Source organism: Eschscholzia californica, unplaced genomic scaffold (assembly GCF_041429995.1).
Source record: "Eschscholzia californica isolate CP2 unplaced genomic scaffold, dmEscCali1.0.p SCAF_1, whole genome shotgun sequence".
Taxonomy (NCBI): domain Eukaryota; kingdom Viridiplantae; phylum Streptophyta; class Magnoliopsida; order Ranunculales; family Papaveraceae; genus Eschscholzia; species Eschscholzia californica.
In genome coordinates, this window is record NW_028238198.1 from 25614455 (window position 1) to 25632634 (window position 18180).

The 18180-nt window shown below is 37.1% G+C and overlaps 4 protein-coding genes across 4 annotated transcripts; 3 read left to right on the forward strand and 1 right to left on the reverse strand.

The window, feature by feature from the left end:
* The first annotated feature begins 6 nt into the window (after window positions 1–6).
* Window positions 7–3119, forward strand: LOC147565472 (pentatricopeptide repeat-containing protein At1g20230-like). The gene has a single exon (XM_086651956.1). It carries the CDS (start codon window positions 215–217, stop codon window positions 2777–2779), a length of 2565 nt encoding a protein of 854 aa, XP_086508082.1. The 5' UTR covers window positions 7–214; the 3' UTR covers window positions 2780–3119.
* Window positions 3120–3174: 55 nt separating this feature from the next.
* LOC147565473 (RING/U-box superfamily protein) lies at window positions 3175–6329 on the reverse strand. The gene is made up of 4 exons (XM_086651957.1): window positions 6009–6329; window positions 5025–5292; window positions 4797–4855; window positions 3175–4483 (listed from the first exon to the last, which is right to left on the reverse strand). The coding sequence occupies exons 2-4, from the start codon at window positions 5262–5264 to the stop codon at window positions 3394–3396; spliced, it is 1389 nt and encodes a 462-aa protein (XP_086508083.1). The 5' UTR covers window positions 5265–5292; window positions 6009–6329; the 3' UTR covers window positions 3175–3393.
* Window positions 6330–11799: 5470 nt separating this feature from the next.
* LOC147565474 (LIM domain-containing protein WLIM2b-like) lies at window positions 11800–15006 on the forward strand. Its single transcript, XM_086651962.1, has 5 exons — window positions 11800–12135; window positions 13872–13971; window positions 14064–14098; window positions 14206–14295; window positions 14587–15006. Exons 1-5 carry the CDS (start codon window positions 12001–12003, stop codon window positions 14803–14805), a joined length of 579 nt encoding a protein of 192 aa, XP_086508088.1. The 5' UTR covers window positions 11800–12000; the 3' UTR covers window positions 14806–15006.
* On the forward strand, window positions 14587–18078 carry LOC147565475 (DNA sliding clamp PCNA-like). The gene is made up of 4 exons (XM_086651961.1): window positions 14587–16143; window positions 16431–16583; window positions 16668–16765; window positions 17584–18078. The coding sequence occupies exons 1-4, from the start codon at window positions 15825–15827 to the stop codon at window positions 17812–17814; spliced, it is 801 nt and encodes a 266-aa protein (XP_086508087.1). The 5' UTR covers window positions 14587–15824; the 3' UTR covers window positions 17815–18078.
* The last annotated feature ends 102 nt before the right edge of the window (window positions 18079–18180 follow it).

The window sequence follows — 18180 nt, forward strand, 5'->3', positions numbered from 1 at the left end:
AAAACTCTCTAGACTTTCAATTGAAGGTCGTCTAGATGAAGCAGTTCGAATTCTCAATCACTACCCAAATTCTGAACTTGGGTTAAACTCAGAAACTTACCTCCCTCTTATAAGATCATGTATCAAATTCAAAGCCTTTAATCAAGGTCATGAGATTCATGAACATATTATCAAAAGTGGGATTCAACCAGATTTAATTTTACAGAACAATTTGATGATGTTATATTCAAAGTCTGGGGAGTTAGAACTTACCCATCAACTGTTTGATGAAATGAGTGACAGAAATTTGTTCTCTTGGACTGCAATAATTGGAGCTTATGCTAATAATGGTGATGGGTTTAAAGCATTTGGGTTTTATAAGAAGATGATTATTGAAGGAATTAAAGCAGATAATTTCCTTTATCCTCTTGTTTTTAAGTCATGTTCAAGTATGAAGGATTTGAAAAGTGGAAAACGAGTTCATTCCGATGTTATTCGAAATGGGTTTGAGTGGGATTTGTTCATAATGAATTCTCTTATTGATATGTATTCGAAGTGTGAAAGCTTGAAAGATGCAACAAGAGTTTTTGATGAAACAGACATTAAAGATATCTTTACTTGGAGTACAATGTTGGTTGGGTATGTACAAATGGGTCGTGGTTTAGATGCAATAAAACTACTCAAGAAGATGATGAATTCAGAAGTTAAACCTAAATCTGCTACTTTTGCAGGGATTTTGCCTCTGTTTTCAGGTTTGGGAAGTTTGGACCAGGCGAAACAGATTCATGGTTTGGTTATAGTAAATGGGTCTGATTCTGATAAATTTGTTGGAACAGCTCTTGTAGATATGTATGCAAACTGTGGGGGTTTGGGTTATGGTCGATTCATCTTCGATAGGATAAAAGAGAAGGATATTGTATCGTGGAATACAATCATCAAGGGATACACTCAGGTAGAGCTTTTCGAAGAGGCATTTAACTTGTTAAAGTTGATGCGAACTAATGGCGTAATTCCAAATAAAACAACTTGGGACTGCATAATTCCACATTATCTGCAAAGTGATTCGACCACTCGAAGTGCTCTTAATCTTATGAACCAATTAGAGGAAGTGGGTATTAGGGCAGATGAAATACCATTAGAACAAATGTATGAACATACAAATGACATTAAACAGGTAAAGGAGCTCAATTTGTACTTGAGCAATTGTGGGTATATCTCGGACGACGATATGGCTTCAAATCTTATAAACATGTACTCAAAATTTGCAGAAGTTGAAGCTGCCCAGGAAATTTTTGATACCATCTCCAAGAAAAAACTTAAGACTTGGAATTCTATGATCACTTGCTATGTGAACAACAGATACCCTGACAAAGCTCTGAAACTTTTTGAATCGATGCTTGAGACTGGGATAGAACCCGATACCGTAAGCTGGAATGCTGTGATTAGTGGATTGATTGATGCAGGTGATTTTGAAATTGCTTTGGATATGTTAAGTACGCTAAAATGGACGAAAACAAATATTGATCCGAAAACATTTGATGTTGTTCTTCCGGTAGTAGGATCTATTACTTGTTCGATGACGGGTAAACAATTACACAACATTTTTCTCAGAAATCAGTATGAAATGAGCAAATATGCTTTCACAGCTTTTATTAACATGTACGGGAACTGTCAGAATTTGGATTATGTCATTAAACTCTTCGAAAGAATGGAATGTAAGGACTCAGTTTCATGGAATGCGATTATCTCAAGTCTTGCAAAGAATGGATTTCTTAACGAGGCTTCCAAAACCTTCCATGAAATGAAAATGGCAGGAGTTTCGGGCAACATTATCACTTGGACTGCATTAGTTTCAGGTTATGCACAACACGGTGAAATCGACGAAAGTTTAAAGTACTTCCGCGAGCTTCAAGCTGAGGGACTAAAACCGAATGCAATCACCATTGCCAGTATCTTACCAGCTTGTGCTCAATCTGCAATTTTATCACATGGGAAATCTATTCATGCATATACTATAAGAAATTTACTTGGGTTTGAAGATTTGTTTGTCATGAATTCTCTCGTGGACATGTTCGTCAAGTGTGGATCAACGGAATATGCAGCGCGTATTTTCAGGAGATTGCATCGAAGAGACGTTATATCATGGAATACGATGATTCAAGGATTAGCAATTCATGGAAAAGCTGAACAAGCACTATCCTTCTTCAATCAAATGTTAGCAGAAGAGGTAGAACCAGACGATGTAACTTTCATCGGAGTTCTCTCTGCTTGTAGTCATGGAGGTCTGGTTGGAGAAGGGTGGAAACAGTTTAACGATATGGAATCTAAATTCGGCATAATTCCTAGTGGAAAGCATTATTCTTGTATGGTTGATCTTCTTGGCCGAGCAGGAAACTTCGAAGATGTTAAAAACTTCATTGTTCAGATGCCATTAAAACCCACAGCAAGTCTTTGGGGAGCTCTTCTTTCAGCTTGTAAAACACATGGAAATGTAGAAATGGCGGAATTTGCTGGTGAAAATCTGATAGAATTACAACCCAAGAACCCAGGAAATTATGTAATATTATCGAATATTTATGCTACTGCTGGAAGATGGAAAGATGTTGATCGATTGAGGAAACTCATGGTCGAAAATGGAATCAGTAAGTTGCCTGGAAGCAGTTGGATTGAGATCGGAAACTCCGTTAATGCTTTTTCTGTTGAAGACCAAGCAAATCAGAACATGGATGAAATAAATAGAGCACTATCAGATTTGAATAGAGTGATGATTGAAGAAATATATAACCCTGAAAAAAGGTAAAGAAAGCTCTGTGTAGGTGAAAATAGATCATCTTCTTCACCTATGTTGTTCTTCCAATATTTATGGAGATAAAACTACAGTTACACATAATAAATACGAGAGTTTATTACGTGGAAGGCCAGAGTTTTCCTCTCTCTGAAGGTCTCGGCCAAATTTGGACCCGATTCTAGGCTGTATTTTGGGGCAGAGCAAAACTGTTGATTCAATAGAAACGTTATGTACATTTTTAGGTGGACTTGAGACCTAGTCTGAATTTATTTATGCACAGATTATCAGTACAACAAGGGTTACTCTTGTATTAATTCATTTCTCTGGTAAAATCAGATCTTAAAGGAATCAACTCCCGCATTCAAATTTAATTTATGCGACCAGGTTTAACCAAAAAAAGAACCAAATGCCCATCAAATGAAGGTTTTTACCATAGCATAATAGATGTTCAGTCAATCAACAATGGCTAGAAAAAGTGATAACAGAGACAAGACTGAGCATTTAAACCTAACAACAACCAAGATTTAACTGTTATAATAAACGAAAAAGATGTTTCCAACTCTCTTAAGTGCAAATACTACTTGAACTTCAACTTCATGATTATCTGCATTGTGCCATCCATAGCTCTATCCTTCCCGACTTGTATCGCCAGAACCCGAAGGGTTACCATGATGGAGCTGTGAAGGATGTGATGGAGGTGGAGAAAGGAGTGGTATTGGAGACAAAACACCCTTTCCATCCTTGAGATCCAAAGAAGTACTACCCTGAGATTCCAATCCCTTACTGACAAAAGGTGGAATTGGATTCAGAGGTGGCGGGCCTCCCTGAACCCGTCCATAATCGCCATTTTGAAAGAACTGAGCTCTCCCTTGAGGATCTCCTCCAACGTTTGTGAGACCTTCTGGAAATCCTTGAGTTGCTGGCATTTGTTCCAAAGGTACACCTGCAGGGGCCGTGTTCCATGGGCGAGGGTAACTGTCTGGAAAATTCATGTTGCTTCCTTGAGGCGGGGGGAAGCCCAACAAGGAAGCCTGTCCAGGTCCACCTTCAGATGCTAGATCTTGTCGAGCGATCTCATATTGAGCATTATGGAATGGTTGAGCTCCAGGAAACGGGTAACCGAATGGCGGAGCCAGTCCTTGACTTGCATTCATCGGAACAGCAAAATTCTGTGGTTGTTGGGATTGAAGAGAATAGTCAGGAAACTGAGATTCTGATTGAGCTCCTTGTTGCTTGTCCATAAACTGATCCGAACCCGGCCCATGGAGTGGTCCACCCTTATAAGGCCCTGGACCGTCAAAAGCTTGACGATGGTTATTGTCCGGATGCATATCTGAAGAAGGATTTGGGTGTCTGCCATAATATGGAGGTGGCTTTGACTGTATAATAGGCTTGGTAGGTGGCTGGTCTCTAGATTGATTTGGACTAGGTGAGAAGGCAGGTCTTGTTGGCTGTGGACGAGCAGTTGAAGAATCTGCAGGAGTTGATTGCTTAGCAAGTGAATCTGTAGACGGGAGCCTTGTGATATTAAAAACATCCAATTCGTTAGATTCTTCTTTCTCTGTGTTGGGTTGAAGAAGATCTCCATGTCTCTCATGAATGTGAGATTCAAATTCTGATCTCTTCAGGAACGTCTTGAGACAGTGTGGAGCTGCACAGACAAATATCCCTTCCATCATTTTAATCGTCTGGATCTTTTGAATCCGATCATCACATCTGCATCAAGGAAGGTTTAAACAAGAGAAGCAAATAATTACATACTAAAGAATAAAGCTGATACTACATCTCCCAAAGTGACTTCAATGATTAAATACTCGAAAATATACTTCACTAAAACAGTAGGACACAATTCAGACTGAAATTTGTTCTCTCAGAATATAAATTTAGATTGTAACAAGATTCTCTGAAATTCTGAATTATGACTCTGAAAGACGAGAAGGTCATTCTGATGCACTCACAGTACTCCCTAAACTCAACAACACGAAAGTCAAAAGGTATAACCAGATAACTCAAAGATGACTTTGCTTACAGATAGCAGCTGGAGTCGCTCCTGGCACAATCCAGACAAAAGGCATGTTCACATGGACTCTGCACAAACATAATAATTTGAATTCATACAAATTCTGATTACTAGATATATACTAATTTGAAATAAAGTATTTTAAGTAATAGATTTCGGATGCATATAATTAAAACGCGAGAAAGAACTTAATGGATGTAGAATTAAGGGCGAAGCATATAGGGAACGAGTATATACCAAGCGGCCGTAGATTGCAATCGGGTAATCGCACCGAACACAGAAATGGACTCGCTCACCGAGGTTACGACGAGATCTCCGGCCAATAGTCTTGGAAAGGGTGGTTGTACTTGCAGAGCCAATGCTCTTGGCAACTGGAAGATCAGCCAAAATTAGATGATCAGGACATGCCACAGTAACGGTATCCACTGGCATGGGCTTCGCCCCTCCCTCTACCTTGTTTAGACGGATTTGAAGCATGTTTCCCTCAGTAACTTGCTTTTTATCTCTGCAAAAAAATTTATATCTTCAACTTACAGGAATAATTACAAGGTTTAGCTTGGCAAACTGAAATTGAAGAAAATTAAACTAAAAAGATCATAACCTAAAAAGCAGATGAATGGCTCAAAAAATAGTGTACGACGAAGATGTTTCCACACAAATATATATAATGTTCTCAAGGATCTCATATAATCTAACAGATTTTAGTCAAAATACTAAGCATATCTCCTATTCTCATATGGGTATATTAGTAAAAAGTGGGCTGAATTTATGCCCGAAGGGATTGACAAGATAAATCCCGTCGCTAAGTCGTCTTTTGAGGGTAAAATTCAAATTAAACAGAACAAGATCATATAATTTCGAAATTTACTAAAAGAACTCAACCCCTTAAATACCTAATTAAGAACACCAACATGAAAGGAACACTTAGATGTAACCATTCAAACAATCCCCAATTGAAACTTAAAACCCTAGAAAACTCCTACAACAAATTTATGTCAGATAAAATCAATAAAGACTACTTGTTTTGCTAGTTGATATACAACCCTAACTCCAAAACACAATCAATCTATTATCTAACATCAAATATGATTCAATTAACAACCAAATGGAAAATACCCAAATTATATAAAATCTTATTGATTCTTGAAGAAGCAAAATTGAAACGAATCAAATCTATAATTAAACTAAAAGAAATCTTCAAGAGATGGAATACAAACTAACCTAATCGTTGTGGCAAGATTCGAAAATGAGAAGAGTGACGATTGTTAATGCGGTAATTTAGTGAGAGAAAGAGACGAACGTTCTGAAAAAGAGAAGAGTGACGATTGCTAATGCCGTATTTTAAGAACACAGATTTCCCGGTTCCAAGAAAATTACTGATATAACCAGACACTAATTACTTCGGGCGGGCTCCGAAATTAGGGATATTTTTTTATTATTGACTCGTACGATTACTTATAGGTGGGTGATTTGAGGGAGTAAGGGTCCGTTTGATACGTGTGAAGATCATTTTTTTCTGATGGGAAAGAAAACCATATTTTCATATAAATTGATATGGCTTAAGAAAATAGTGGGCTGCTTTTAAAAAGTCACTTTTTTTTCTTTTATTCACCAATTCTCTGTGAGGCGCCTTTAGAAAAGTCATATATTCATCTTCTCTATGTTGGAGGGATGCTAATACAGAAACCCTAATGGCCAAATTTCTCAAGTTTCCAAATTTATAAATGTCTCAATTTTAGGAATAAAATCTTTCAATTTGAGAAAATCAATCTCACAATGTCAAAACCATAATTTCAGATATCTCTACCATAATTTCTCAATTGAGAAATAAATATCTCTACCATTCATTTCCCAAAGATTTTCCCTAATTTCATTCGATTGAAGGTGGTGTTCCCCAAATCATTATGAGAAGGTTCTTATAACCGTTTTCAAATAGAGAGAATGAGAGAACACGATCTAGTTTTTCCGGCGAAGGGTCTCCCTTCGCCGGAGTTTCCTCTTCTATGTTTCTTTTTTCTGTTTTCTTTACTTTATCTTCCATTTCAACTTGTGGTTTGGCTTTCTCTCTCTAGGAATCAAATCTTTGATGGATTCATCTCCATTCGGATAGAAATTTCGAACCATATGTCTTATGACCTTTCTCATCGTAACCCTAATTCTCTTCTTATTCAAATTCATCATTAAATTAATTCCTTCATCAAATCAAACCACTTCTTCTTCACCCAGAACATGGGAAGAAGTTAATCCAGTTACAAGATGTAGAAATGTTGAATCCCAAATTGAACAACCTAATTCTACTGATAATCTATTCGATATACCGGCAACTTCTTATCAGGTTCAAAACAATTCAGAAACAGAACCACCAGATTCTAATGAGAATTGCTCAATTTGTTTAGGAAAACTTTCATATGGAGATATAATTAGGGTTTTACCAAGATGTAAACACATTTTTCATAAGGAATGTATTGATCAATGGTTACCGATTCTATCGTGTTATTGTCTGACTTGCAGAGTTAAAGTTATTGAACAAGGAATCCAACCACCAGAGAATGTGAATTCTATGAATAATCAACTTGTTAGGGTGACGGTTTTTCTATGGTTGTGGCGGTTTACCGGTGGCGGTTTTCCAGTAATGGTGGCGGTTTCCAGTGACAATGGCGGTTTCCGGTGACAACGACGGTGGTTCTTCCAGTTATTTTGTCGTCCTTTGAGTTTATTTGTGTTATTAGTATAATAATTTCGCTATTGTCAAACCTTTAGGTCTCCTTTCACGGATCTTTAGGATCCTTTTGTCAGATCTTTAGGGTCTCTTTTGTCAGATCTTTAGGATCATTTGTGTCTGTGTCTAGTCCAATTTCTTTCTCTTCATGAGGCACTTTGCATTTAAAGGTATGTAACTCTCATGACGTTTTCAAATGAGAGAAATAAGAATTCATCCATGTAACATTGTGATTTAGTCACTTATTAATGGAAATTGTTCCCTTGGTTTAAAAAAAAGAAGGTGGTGTTCCCATCTTTCATTCAAACCCTAATTTCAGATAACTCTACCGTAATCTGTGGTGCTATTCCTCCCAGATTAAGTTGGGATTTTCAATTTACATTCCCGATTCATCAATTTAATGCTTTGGATGGATCAATTTAGGGGTTGAATGAAATTAGGGTTTTAAAGAAATCAATTTTGTCCGGCAACAACACCTTCAATGGCAACTTATGATCTCTATCAAATTGTTTTGGTACAAACTAGGGTTTTCGAAATCATTTCCTTATGCTCGGATCTACTCATCAATCTATTGTATATTTGGATTTCTTCAACCGACAACTTATGATCTACTCATCCTTATGCTCAGATATCTCTGTCAAATTGTGATGATGAACAGGGTTTTTCAACCGGTGAGATTTTCTTCTTAAAAGAGAGTTGGGTGGGAGACTGAGATTTAGAGAGGTGAGCGAAAGGGAGCGTTTCCGTAAGAGATAGAGAAAGAGAAAGAGATGGTTTTTCAACCTGGTATAGAGGATAGAGAGCTGAGAGCGGAAGAGAGGGTTTCAGAATGAGAGAGAGACTAACGTGGGAGATAGGAGAGAGAGCGTGTAATTTAGGGGAGGGTGAGAAATCCCTTTTACCACCTATTTCGTGGTAAAATTTTGATCCCTTTTTTCCTATTTTTTTTCCTAAGAAATTGATTTTCACACTTTAAATAGACCAATCAAACAACAAAAAGTTGAATTTCTTAAGAAAATGGCTTTTCTAACCTTATTTTCCCACGTATCAAACGGACCCTAAGAAAATTATCCGGGATAGAAAATTTTAAGGGAAAGATGTGAATTTTGACGATTTCTTTTTTTGAGAAATTTATTTTAAAGGAAAGATGTGAATTTTGACGAATTTTTCAGGGTGTGAAATTTTAAAGGGAAATAAGTCATCTTCTTCTTCCTCATCTCTTACCACCAACTCCGGCTAGCGCTGACACTTGCTTGCCAAGTGGTTAAAAGTGTTGACATAAACTCCAAAACTCTGGAGGTTTTTAAGTTCGGTTCCCAAATGAGGGGGAATCCATGGTTTATTGAACTTGTTGGGTTTTAGTCCTCTTTTATTAATGGTTTAACTTGACGGTTATTGTGCTTATCTCATCTTCATGATGTATCAATGTCTTCTAACGACTAACGTAGATTGTAGTCGATTTCTCAAAATAAATAAAAAAAACTCCGGCTTCCGTCTCTAACTCCGGCCACCACCATTAAGACATCTTGGGTCCTTAAGACCATAAAAAGACTCTTAAGGTCGTCCTAAGGGGCATGAAAGCCTATCTATTCCTACTACTTTATTTGTTGCCTAAATTACATTAGATAGATTTTGTTGATAAATTACTTCCATCGGGACTCGATCCCCAAACCTCACGGGCTTAAGAGCATCTCCAATGCAACACTCAAGTTGAAAAACTCAAAGTGCGACATTAATTTTTTAAGTTTTTTGTAATAAAACTCTCTCCAATGCAACACTCAATTTGGATCTCAAAATGACGTGACATTATTTAATGTTGAGATATCTCAAGAAGAAACTCAATATTTGATTCGTTTGAGGATCTCAATTGACCACTCAATATTAAAAGCAAATCTAACCATCTAGGAAATGACACCTAAAATATTTTTAAGTTCTTAGAGTGTTGCAGTGGAGATGTTTTTTGAATTGGGGATCTCAACATTGACATCTAGGAAATAGTAACTCAATTGAGCCTTGACACATAGAACAATTTGAGAAAGCAGAAATGTTTCCGGGAAAGACGGTGGAAAACAAAAAAAAAATTAAACCACACGCACCTTGACGTCGCCGACAAAAAGTCGTCAGTCGGGTATTGCCGGCGACGGCCGACGACATCATCATCTTCTCTCTCTCTCTCCCCTCTATCTCTATCTCTCCTCTCTCTCTCTCTCTCTCTCTCTCTCTCTCTCTCTCTCTCTCTCTCTCTTCTGTTTCTCTTTCTTCTCTTTTTCTGAATTTCTTCTCTCCATCTCCGGCGAAGGGGAGGAGCCCCTTCGCCAGAGATAGTGGAAGTCGTCGGAGAAGATTGAAGTCACCGGAGATGGTGGTGGTAGGTGAAAGGAAGAAGAAGTTGAAAAAGATTTGGTTGTTTGGAGAAAATAAAAAAGTTTAATTTTTTTTGTTTCCACCCAAAACTTCAAATCCCGGAAAATTTCTTTATTTCCCCGTAACACAGACCAAAAGAAATGTTGAGACACTCAAAAGAAAACTACGGTTGAGTTTTCTTTCGAATGTCTCAACACTTATTGTTGTCAAATCATATTAACATTCAAATTGAGTATTGAATTAATGAATGTTTTTTGTTAAAAACTCAAGCAGTCTTAGGTGGCAATTTAAAATTTTCATATTGAGTGTTGCGTTAGAGATGCACTAAGAGGTAGTGTCCAACTATTGCAAAATTAAAAATAGTAGTTAAATATTTATTGACCAAAAGGTGGTTTTGGGGGCAATATTGTTCATTGTCCAAATATAGAGCCAAATTAATAGCTTAGTCCCAACTTTGTTCAAATAAAAAGTTAACCCTCGCTTCTTTTCACTAGTGTGATTGAAACCATGTGATCGATGTTGTAAAGCAATCCCACATCACTGGCGAGATGGAGTGTCGTGTTCCTCTTAAGAGGTTAAGCACCCTTCCCTAATAAAGCCTTATGAAAACTGTTGTGTGCCAAATTAATAGTTAAATATTTATTGACCAAAAGGTGATTTCGGGGGCAATATTGTTCGTTGTCCAAATATACAACCAAATAAATTGTTTAATCCCAACTTAGTATAAACAAAAGTGTTAACCATCGCTTTTTTCCTACAGTGATTGAACCAAAGTGATCGATGTTGTAAAGCAATCCCAATCGCCGGTGAGATGGAGTATGGTGCTCCTCTTAAGAGGTTAAGTATCCCTCCCTAGTGAGCCCTTATGAAAATTGTGGGACCTAGGTGTGCCAAAGCAGGGTCATTAGCAGTCGAAGAGGTTGTTTGCATCATCCTATAACTGATCTTGAGAGGGTGTGTTGTAAAGCAATCCCATATCGCCGGTGAGACGGGGTGTGGTGCTCCTTTTAAGAGATTAAGCACCATCCCCTAGTGAGACCTTTTAAAATCGTGAGGCCTAAGTGTGCCAAAGTGAACAGTATCACTACCAGACCAGAAGACTCGTCCGCATAATCCTATAACAATCGACAATAAACACCAAAATAGTTCAATTGTTTGGAGACTGGAACAGACAAGTAACAAAATGAAGATAATTTGAAATTATAAGTGTGCTGCAAGGTTTGAAAAACAGTACCAATTCTTCGTATCTCAAACTTCAACTCTTCTTTTTCTCTCTTTTTTTTTTTGTTTCTGGAAAGAGGAAAAATTTCAGGCGAAACCCTAACGAAGTCCCCAAACCTTTCAGGAAAGCTTCCACTAGAAAAACCTACCTTCCATAAAGGTTTTGCCTAAAACACTTCTATTTCGTCTAAGACAAAAGAGAGTCCACCGAAATGAATCATTCATTTAGCGGGAATAATGAAAATAGAAAGAGACTAAAAGTCGAAATTTACCGAGAATGGTAAACAAAAGTTAACAGCGAAAGAAAAGAGGATTAAAATGGTGGTAGTAAGAAGACTAGAGGAGGACGAAGAAGAAAAATTTGTATTGACCAGCAAAATTCGATAAAACCTACTCTCCATATCATGGCCCTATAAAATCTCCCAAAAAAAATATCCTCTTCTTTTCTCAAGGGGTGGTTCTTTTTAAAAAAGAAAATGTAGAGCACGTCTTCGATAGATAATACGACATAAATTCCCCATGGATGTGGTGGTTTTCATCCCCTACTTCATAATTTTATACATTTATCCATCTTATGTCTTATTTAATCGACACGTAAGCACAAAACTATTAATTTGTAGGAATAGTTCAAGGATTCACGGATAGTGGTAACTGCGAGAAGTATAGAATCGTTGTTTTATAGGTTTTTATCATTTCAACTCTCTAACTGGTCCACCTCATCTTCAACATTTTACTTTTGTTTTCTCGCTCTTCTTCTTCCTCCTCATCTCTCTCTCTCTCTAAAACTCTGTCTCTCTCTCCAAAACTCCCTCTCTCTCTCTCTCTAATCTTGATCAGTCCTATTGATTGAATTGTGTGTTTGTTTAGATTGAGAAGATCGGTGGATATATCTAGGTATAGGAGGAAATCATGTCTTTCACTGGAACTCTCGAGAAATGCAAGGTTTGTGATAAGACTGTTTATGTGATGGATCAGTTAACAGCTGATGGAGTTTCTTTTCACAAGTCATGCTTCAAATGCACCCATTGCAAAGGAACTTTGAAGGTACAAAACCTTTTTTTAATGCTTTATTTGTTATCTGTTGGATACTGATTTTAAAGGGTTCAAGACTTGAAAGTGTCTTGAATATGGGTTAATATCTAACTGGCCTGAAAAGCGACTCGAAATTTTGATACAACCTATGTTTGCCCTAGTCTTTATAAAAGGTGGTTATCATTGTAATGGGGAAAGGGAGGGACATGATAATTCAGTTTTAGGGTTTAGGAGAGAGTTAAAAGAGGCAGAGCACTAGGGTTTTAGTACGTTACGTGTTCTAAAATCCTTGAGAAATACATGTAATCTCGTTCTTCGTTTCGTACACAGTAAAAATCATCGTGTCATTGTTTGTCATAGAATAGGTCTCACCAATAGGACCATTTAAGTCTCTTGTGTTCTGTGTGATTGTGTTGCTTTTCTTGTTTGCAATTTCTTCGTCATCACTGTGACACCATAGTTACCAGATTCGGTCATTTGGAGAGCGAACTCCGATCTGGATCGATCTTACCCTTTTAGAGTGGGTATGCGAATCAGATCACTAAATCTGGCGAACCCATTTGCAAAAAGAAAAAAAAAAGATAAAAACATGATATTTAGGGTTTACAAAGTGTGGATATTGCTTTAACTTTAGGTTCTGCAGTTATTAGTAAATCTGTTGTGAGACTTGAAGATTTGCGTTGGCCTTTCGAATATGATAATGACAACGAATAAGATGATTTAGTTCTTATTAGCTATCTTTGTTTAGGAAAAGATGATTTAATTATTTTAATTTGAGTTATTAGACTATCGTTGTTCAGGAAAGATAATTTAGTTATTTGATTTGAGTTATTAGAGATTGAGATCTATATTTCATTGGTTTTAAGTTTCACGTCATATAAATATATATATATATATATATATTGCATAAATTTTGCGAATAATTATACCCCCTAGCGGATCGGAAACGTCTAATTAGCGTACCTCGTATTCGTACCGCGTTTTCGTACCGGAGCGTATTCCGTTTCTGGTAACTATGTGTGAAACTCACTTTGGTTGAGTGGTCACATGTCCATCTTTCCACCGGAGAAACTAGGGGTCAAATCTCAACATTGTCAAAAAAAAAAAAGTTCTTCGGCATTACTCAAAGTTTCAGATACAAATCAAGAATGAGGAAAATGAATTGCCCTTGGGTAGTTGGGTGAAGCTAAACAACCCTGTGCTTGGTGAATTTACTATTGACAACATATGGGGCTGTTTATTCTTCCGATTTATAAGCATAGGAGGCGTAGAACTTGTGAGAAAATTATGCGCCAGAACTTCTCTGCCACAACCTCATGCTTTTGCTTACAAGTTTTTTTAGTAAGAAGCAGCATAAGCTATTATATCTTTGTACAGAAGATTAGGTGAAGCTGATTTGGGAAGAGTATATATTAGCGTAATATTTGGTATTAACTATATATGTGCAGAAGTAGTATATGTTGATCTCAGCTACTTGTGTGATTGTCGGACAAGCATGGTCTTTTTGACCAATAGTTCCGTTTCTGAAGGTTGTGGAGGAAACTGTGGTGCAAGATTTGGATGAGTAAAGAGCCTTCTGCTGGAACTAAAAATGATAAATTATGTCTTAGGTTAAATTCGTCTAGGTTTTGGTGAGCTCGCTTACCTATTATTATGTTTTTGATATCAGATACAATGCTGGTAGTGGTACAGGTTGTTAATGAAATTGCTCAGAGAACCACAACCTTATATTTTGTTTCTCTTTTCAGCTAAGCAATTATTCATCGATGGAAGGAGTGCTTTATTGCAAGCCCCACTTCGAGCAGCTCTTCAAGGAGACAGGCAACTTCACAAAGAACTTCACGCCAGGTACCCATCACTTATGCCTAATTTATACGTCGTTATTGTTATTATCCTTGATTCTTTCTGTTTAATTGTGAATTATTTGGATCCTTTGGCAGTTTCAAAGTCTTCTGAGAAGTTGTCACGAGAACTGGTAATTTCTCTTAACCTCTTAAGTTGTTTATACTCTTCACGAGTTTGACTTTTATCGTGACGACAAATTCATGAAAATATGATTTTGTCTTTAATTGCCGATTGCAGACAAGGACACCTAGCAAAGCTGCTGGAATGTTTTCCGGGACACAAGAAAAATGTGCAACTTGTAGTAAAACGGCTTATCCACTAGAAAAGGTAGAAATTCGGCATTTAACTTTTGTGTATATATAGACTTACTATTCATCCTAGATTTTCTTCACAAAACATCTAACGTTTCTTTCCCTACTAATCTAATTTTGGTTAATCTAAGAGAATTTCGATCCAAAAAATTGAATGTATTTACTTTTGAGAATGGGAACTAAATCATTTAAGAGATTGTTTTGGAAATGTTCGGTTTTCAAGGTTAATGATTTTCGTACAAATTGGGTAATCGCGTTCTTCTTTACATTCTAAATTTGCACTCTTATACTACCGACTGTTTTGAAGGTAACTGTTGAGAGCTTGGCCTATCACAAGTCTTGTTTCAAGTGCTCTCATGGTGGTTGCTCGATTACTCCATCAAACTATGCTGCTCTTGAAGGGATTCTTTACTGCAAACATCACTTCTCTCAGCTCTTCAAAGAGAAAGGAAGCTACAACCATCTCATTAAAACTGCTACAATCAAGCGTGCCGCTGCTGCCATTCCCGTGTCAGAAGAAGCTTGACCTCTAATAATTTTATTTCGTACCAAAGGAAAGAAAAAGAAGTGTTCAATATCCGATATAATATTATGTTTTGTTTTGTCGAGTTCCTAAAACTTATCGATCCAACTGATTTCAGGTTTTCTCTCTTTGTATTCTACTCGTGAAAATGACAACTTTGTTTGCTTTTAGTTTTAAATCATAAAATGCTGTTGTGAAATTCAATCATAATCAACAACTTGATCCATACGAGTAACAATGACAGGCCAAACGGATCATACCAAACTGGGAGATCATATGAAGTGGCATTTGTTACATGGCTTTGTGCATTGAGAGCTCTTAGAAATGTAAGGGTTTCCGTTTTAGGAGTTGACATCCACCAGTACAATAGTACAATAGTACAATATCAACAACTCAAGCACATGACTCAGTATTGATCAACGAATGAAGAATTTCTACTTTTACTCAAATTTTTAGTCCTGTGACATGATGTTTCAAAGTAGATGCACTACTGGTGGAGCAAGACACCAAATGTCGCGAGTCATTATCAACAATAACATATCTCTCATTAGTCTATTAAGAATCGAGTAATGCTAGGGAACAAAAGAACCAGATAGACTCTTGGCAAAAAAACTTGTGTAGCTTGCCACATAGAATTATGTGCTTCCAATGATTCGGGTCAACTGAGTTGCGAAAACCATATAGAATTTATGCTCAGAATCGGTTGGATTTCTCTGGTTCCCTATCATTTTCTTAGATATACTGTAAGTCTGTAACATAGATGATGAGAAATCGGGACTAGGCGTGTTGAATAAGATTCACCCGATTCATTTCCCAAATCTGTAAGCGGGAAAAATACCAAGAATTCCCGCCAATATTAATCTAGGGTTTCTTTTTATTCCCCCCTTCGCCCCCTCTTCACTTTCCTCATTTCCCTCTCTTTTTCTTCTTCAAACCAAAACCCTAACTCCTCCCTCCCCCTCCTCTTTACTCCCGCTAGATTATTATAGTGGAAGCGAAAGTTGAAGAAGAAGAAAGAGAAGATGTTGGAACTAAGGCTAGTACAGGGAAGTTTGTTGAAGAAGGTTATGGAATCTTTGAAGGATTTAGTGAACGACGCCAACTTCGATTGCTCGGCGACGGGATTCTCCCTTCAGGCTATGGATTCAAGTCACGTCGCTCTTGTTGCTCTCTTACTCAGATCTGAGGGTTTTGAACATTACCGATGTGATCGTAACATCTCCATGGGAATGAAACTCGAGAATCTGAGTAAAATCCTTAAATGCGCTGGTAACGATGATATTATCACCATCAAAGCTGATGATGGTGGTGATACTGTCACCTTGATGTTCGAAAGCCCTAGTAAGTTATCATTTTGTTTTCTGTAAACCCTAAATCGCGAAAACTTCATTTAGGCAGGAAGACGAAACTTTTTCATTTCTGAACAAAACCTCTAGGGTTGGGGTTTAATTTCGCAACATATCTCTAGGGGTTTTGTGCTGTTTATGCATATAGTCTGTATCTTTCGTATCTTCTGGAAGGGTTTGATTTCAGCAAATTTAGGGCAAAAGCTGAATCTTCTTTAGGTTCTTTACTATGGGTTTCTTTTCCTACCTGGCAATTTTCTAATGAAGTTTGTTAATTTTCAGATCAAGACAAGATTGCGGATTTTGAGATGAAGTTGATGGACATTGACAGTGAGCATCTTGGAATACCAGAAGCAGAGTATCATGCTATTGTTCGAATGCCATCTTCTGAGTTTTCCAGGATTTGCAAGGATTTGAGCAGTATAGGAGATACTGGTAATCACCATATTTCTATCTAGTAAAAATAATAAGTTCTTATCTTGTTTCTTGTCAGCTGAGGTTTATGGGTTTAATTTGCAGTTGTTATCTCTGTGACAAAAGAGGGTGTCAAATTCTCTACAAAAGGTGATATCGGAACTGCAAATGTTGTTTGCAGGCAGAATACCACTGTAGATAAGGTCCTCTCTTGCTCTCTTACTGCATTTTTTTTAGTATGAGCTCATATGATGTTAACAACTTCCTGGGTCTTCCTACAAGTATACAATTTGATCTTGCATTTCATCAAGATTAGAATTTCAGAAATTAGACCTAGTCATGAAATTATGTTTCAATGTATTACGAACAACAAGTGTTGAGTTTGTTGTCATCCAATTCAAACCAATTGGCACAGCCGAAAGAACCTAGTTATTATTGGCTATAAGAACACGTGTGAGACTATTCTCATATCACTTTATGTGTGCCGTTCGTTTGAGCTTTAACGTGTAATTTTAGATCGATGATGAGGAACATGTGTGGCTTTCGGGCCTAGCTTTTATACCATTGTAGTCTGGTAAATCCAGCTCAGAACCAATTGGCAATGAGTGGAGATGGCATAGATATTATATTCTTCGTTACGGGAATACCATTTGTTGTCATCCAATTCAAACCAATTGGCACTGTCGAAAGAACCTAGTTATTATTGGCTATAAGAACACATGAGACTATTCCCACACCGTGTGTGGCGTTCGTTTGAGCTTTAACTTGTAATTTTTTGTTCGATGACGAGGAACACATGTTGCTGTCAGGCCTTTCTTTTATACCATTATATTTTGTGGTAAATCCAGCTCAGAACCAATTGGTAATGAGTGAGATGGCATAGATATTATATTATTGGTCACAGGGATACCATTTGTGACTATTTTGACAAAAATGGTTTTAGTTTCTTTGAAATCGGTGACAATATTGAGAATGTTGACCAGTATAATCTGATGGAACTTTTTTGTCGGTAAATTTGCAGCCCGAAGATGCTACTGTTATTGAGATGCAGGAACCAGTATCTCTAACATTTGCACTCAGATACATGAACTCGTTCACCAAGGCATCTCCATTATCAAGCACAGTAACAATCAGCTTGTCTTCAGATCTACCTGTTGTGGTTGAATACAAGATTGCAGAAATGGGTTATATTAGATTCTACTTGGCTCCTAAGATTGAAGAAGATGAGGAAGATACAAAGCCTCAAGTTTGAGATGATATTTCATACTCACTTGCCTACCCGTACTTTTTTTCTTTTCCATTTGTTTCTTTCCTCTTCAATCTGATTTAATGGGTTGTACTGTTGGTTACGAAGCAATGAATGTCTGGTAGAACATGGAATTGTTTATTATGTATGTTTTAGAGATGGTCATCCATTTGGGGTAGTAATAGCTCTTTTTTGGCTTCCTGACATTAAAACCTTTTCTCTAGTTATAGTTTACGATCTTAATTTGAAGTGGAGTCACTCAATTTTCAACTTATTTCTCTTAGAACATAGAAACCAGATTGGTGTCAATTTGTTTTCTATCTTCCCAGAGGACTCTAATCTATTGTTCAAGGATAATGAGAAAGTAGTGTC

What these genes read in the sequence shown, in the direction of transcription:
- LOC147565472 (XM_086651956.1), top strand. Translation starts at nt 215, where the DNA reads ATGATGTTATATTCAAAGTCTGGGGAGTTAGAACTTACCCATCAACTG.
- LOC147565473 (XM_086651957.1), bottom strand. Translation starts at nt 5,264, where the DNA reads ATGCTTCAAATCCGTCTAAACAAGGTAGAGGGAGGGGCGAAGCCCATG. An exon ending in TTGCAATCTACGGCCGCTTG is followed by an intron (nt 4,856 to 5,024) that starts GTATATACTCGT and finishes ATGTTTGTGCAG; the next exon opens with AGTCCATGTGAACATGCCTT. An exon ending in AGCGACTCCAGCTGCTATCT is followed by an intron (nt 4,484 to 4,796) that starts GTAAGCAAAGTC and finishes TCCTTGATGCAG; the next exon opens with ATGTGATGATCGGATTCAAA.
- LOC147565474 (XM_086651962.1), top strand. Translation starts at nt 12,001, where the DNA reads ATGTCTTTCACTGGAACTCTCGAGAAATGCAAGGTTTGTGATAAGACT. An exon ending in AGAAGTTGTCACGAGAACTG is followed by an intron (nt 14,099 to 14,205) that starts GTAATTTCTCTT and finishes TGCCGATTGCAG; the next exon opens with ACAAGGACACCTAGCAAAGC. An exon ending in CGGCTTATCCACTAGAAAAG is followed by an intron (nt 14,296 to 14,586) that starts GTAGAAATTCGG and finishes ACTGTTTTGAAG; the next exon opens with GTAACTGTTGAGAGCTTGGC.
- LOC147565475 (XM_086651961.1), top strand. Translation starts at nt 15,825, where the DNA reads ATGTTGGAACTAAGGCTAGTACAGGGAAGTTTGTTGAAGAAGGTTATG. An exon ending in CTTGATGTTCGAAAGCCCTA is followed by an intron (nt 16,144 to 16,430) that starts GTAAGTTATCAT and finishes GTTAATTTTCAG; the next exon opens with ATCAAGACAAGATTGCGGAT. An exon ending in AGAATACCACTGTAGATAAG is followed by an intron (nt 16,766 to 17,583) that starts GTCCTCTCTTGC and finishes GTAAATTTGCAG; the next exon opens with CCCGAAGATGCTACTGTTAT.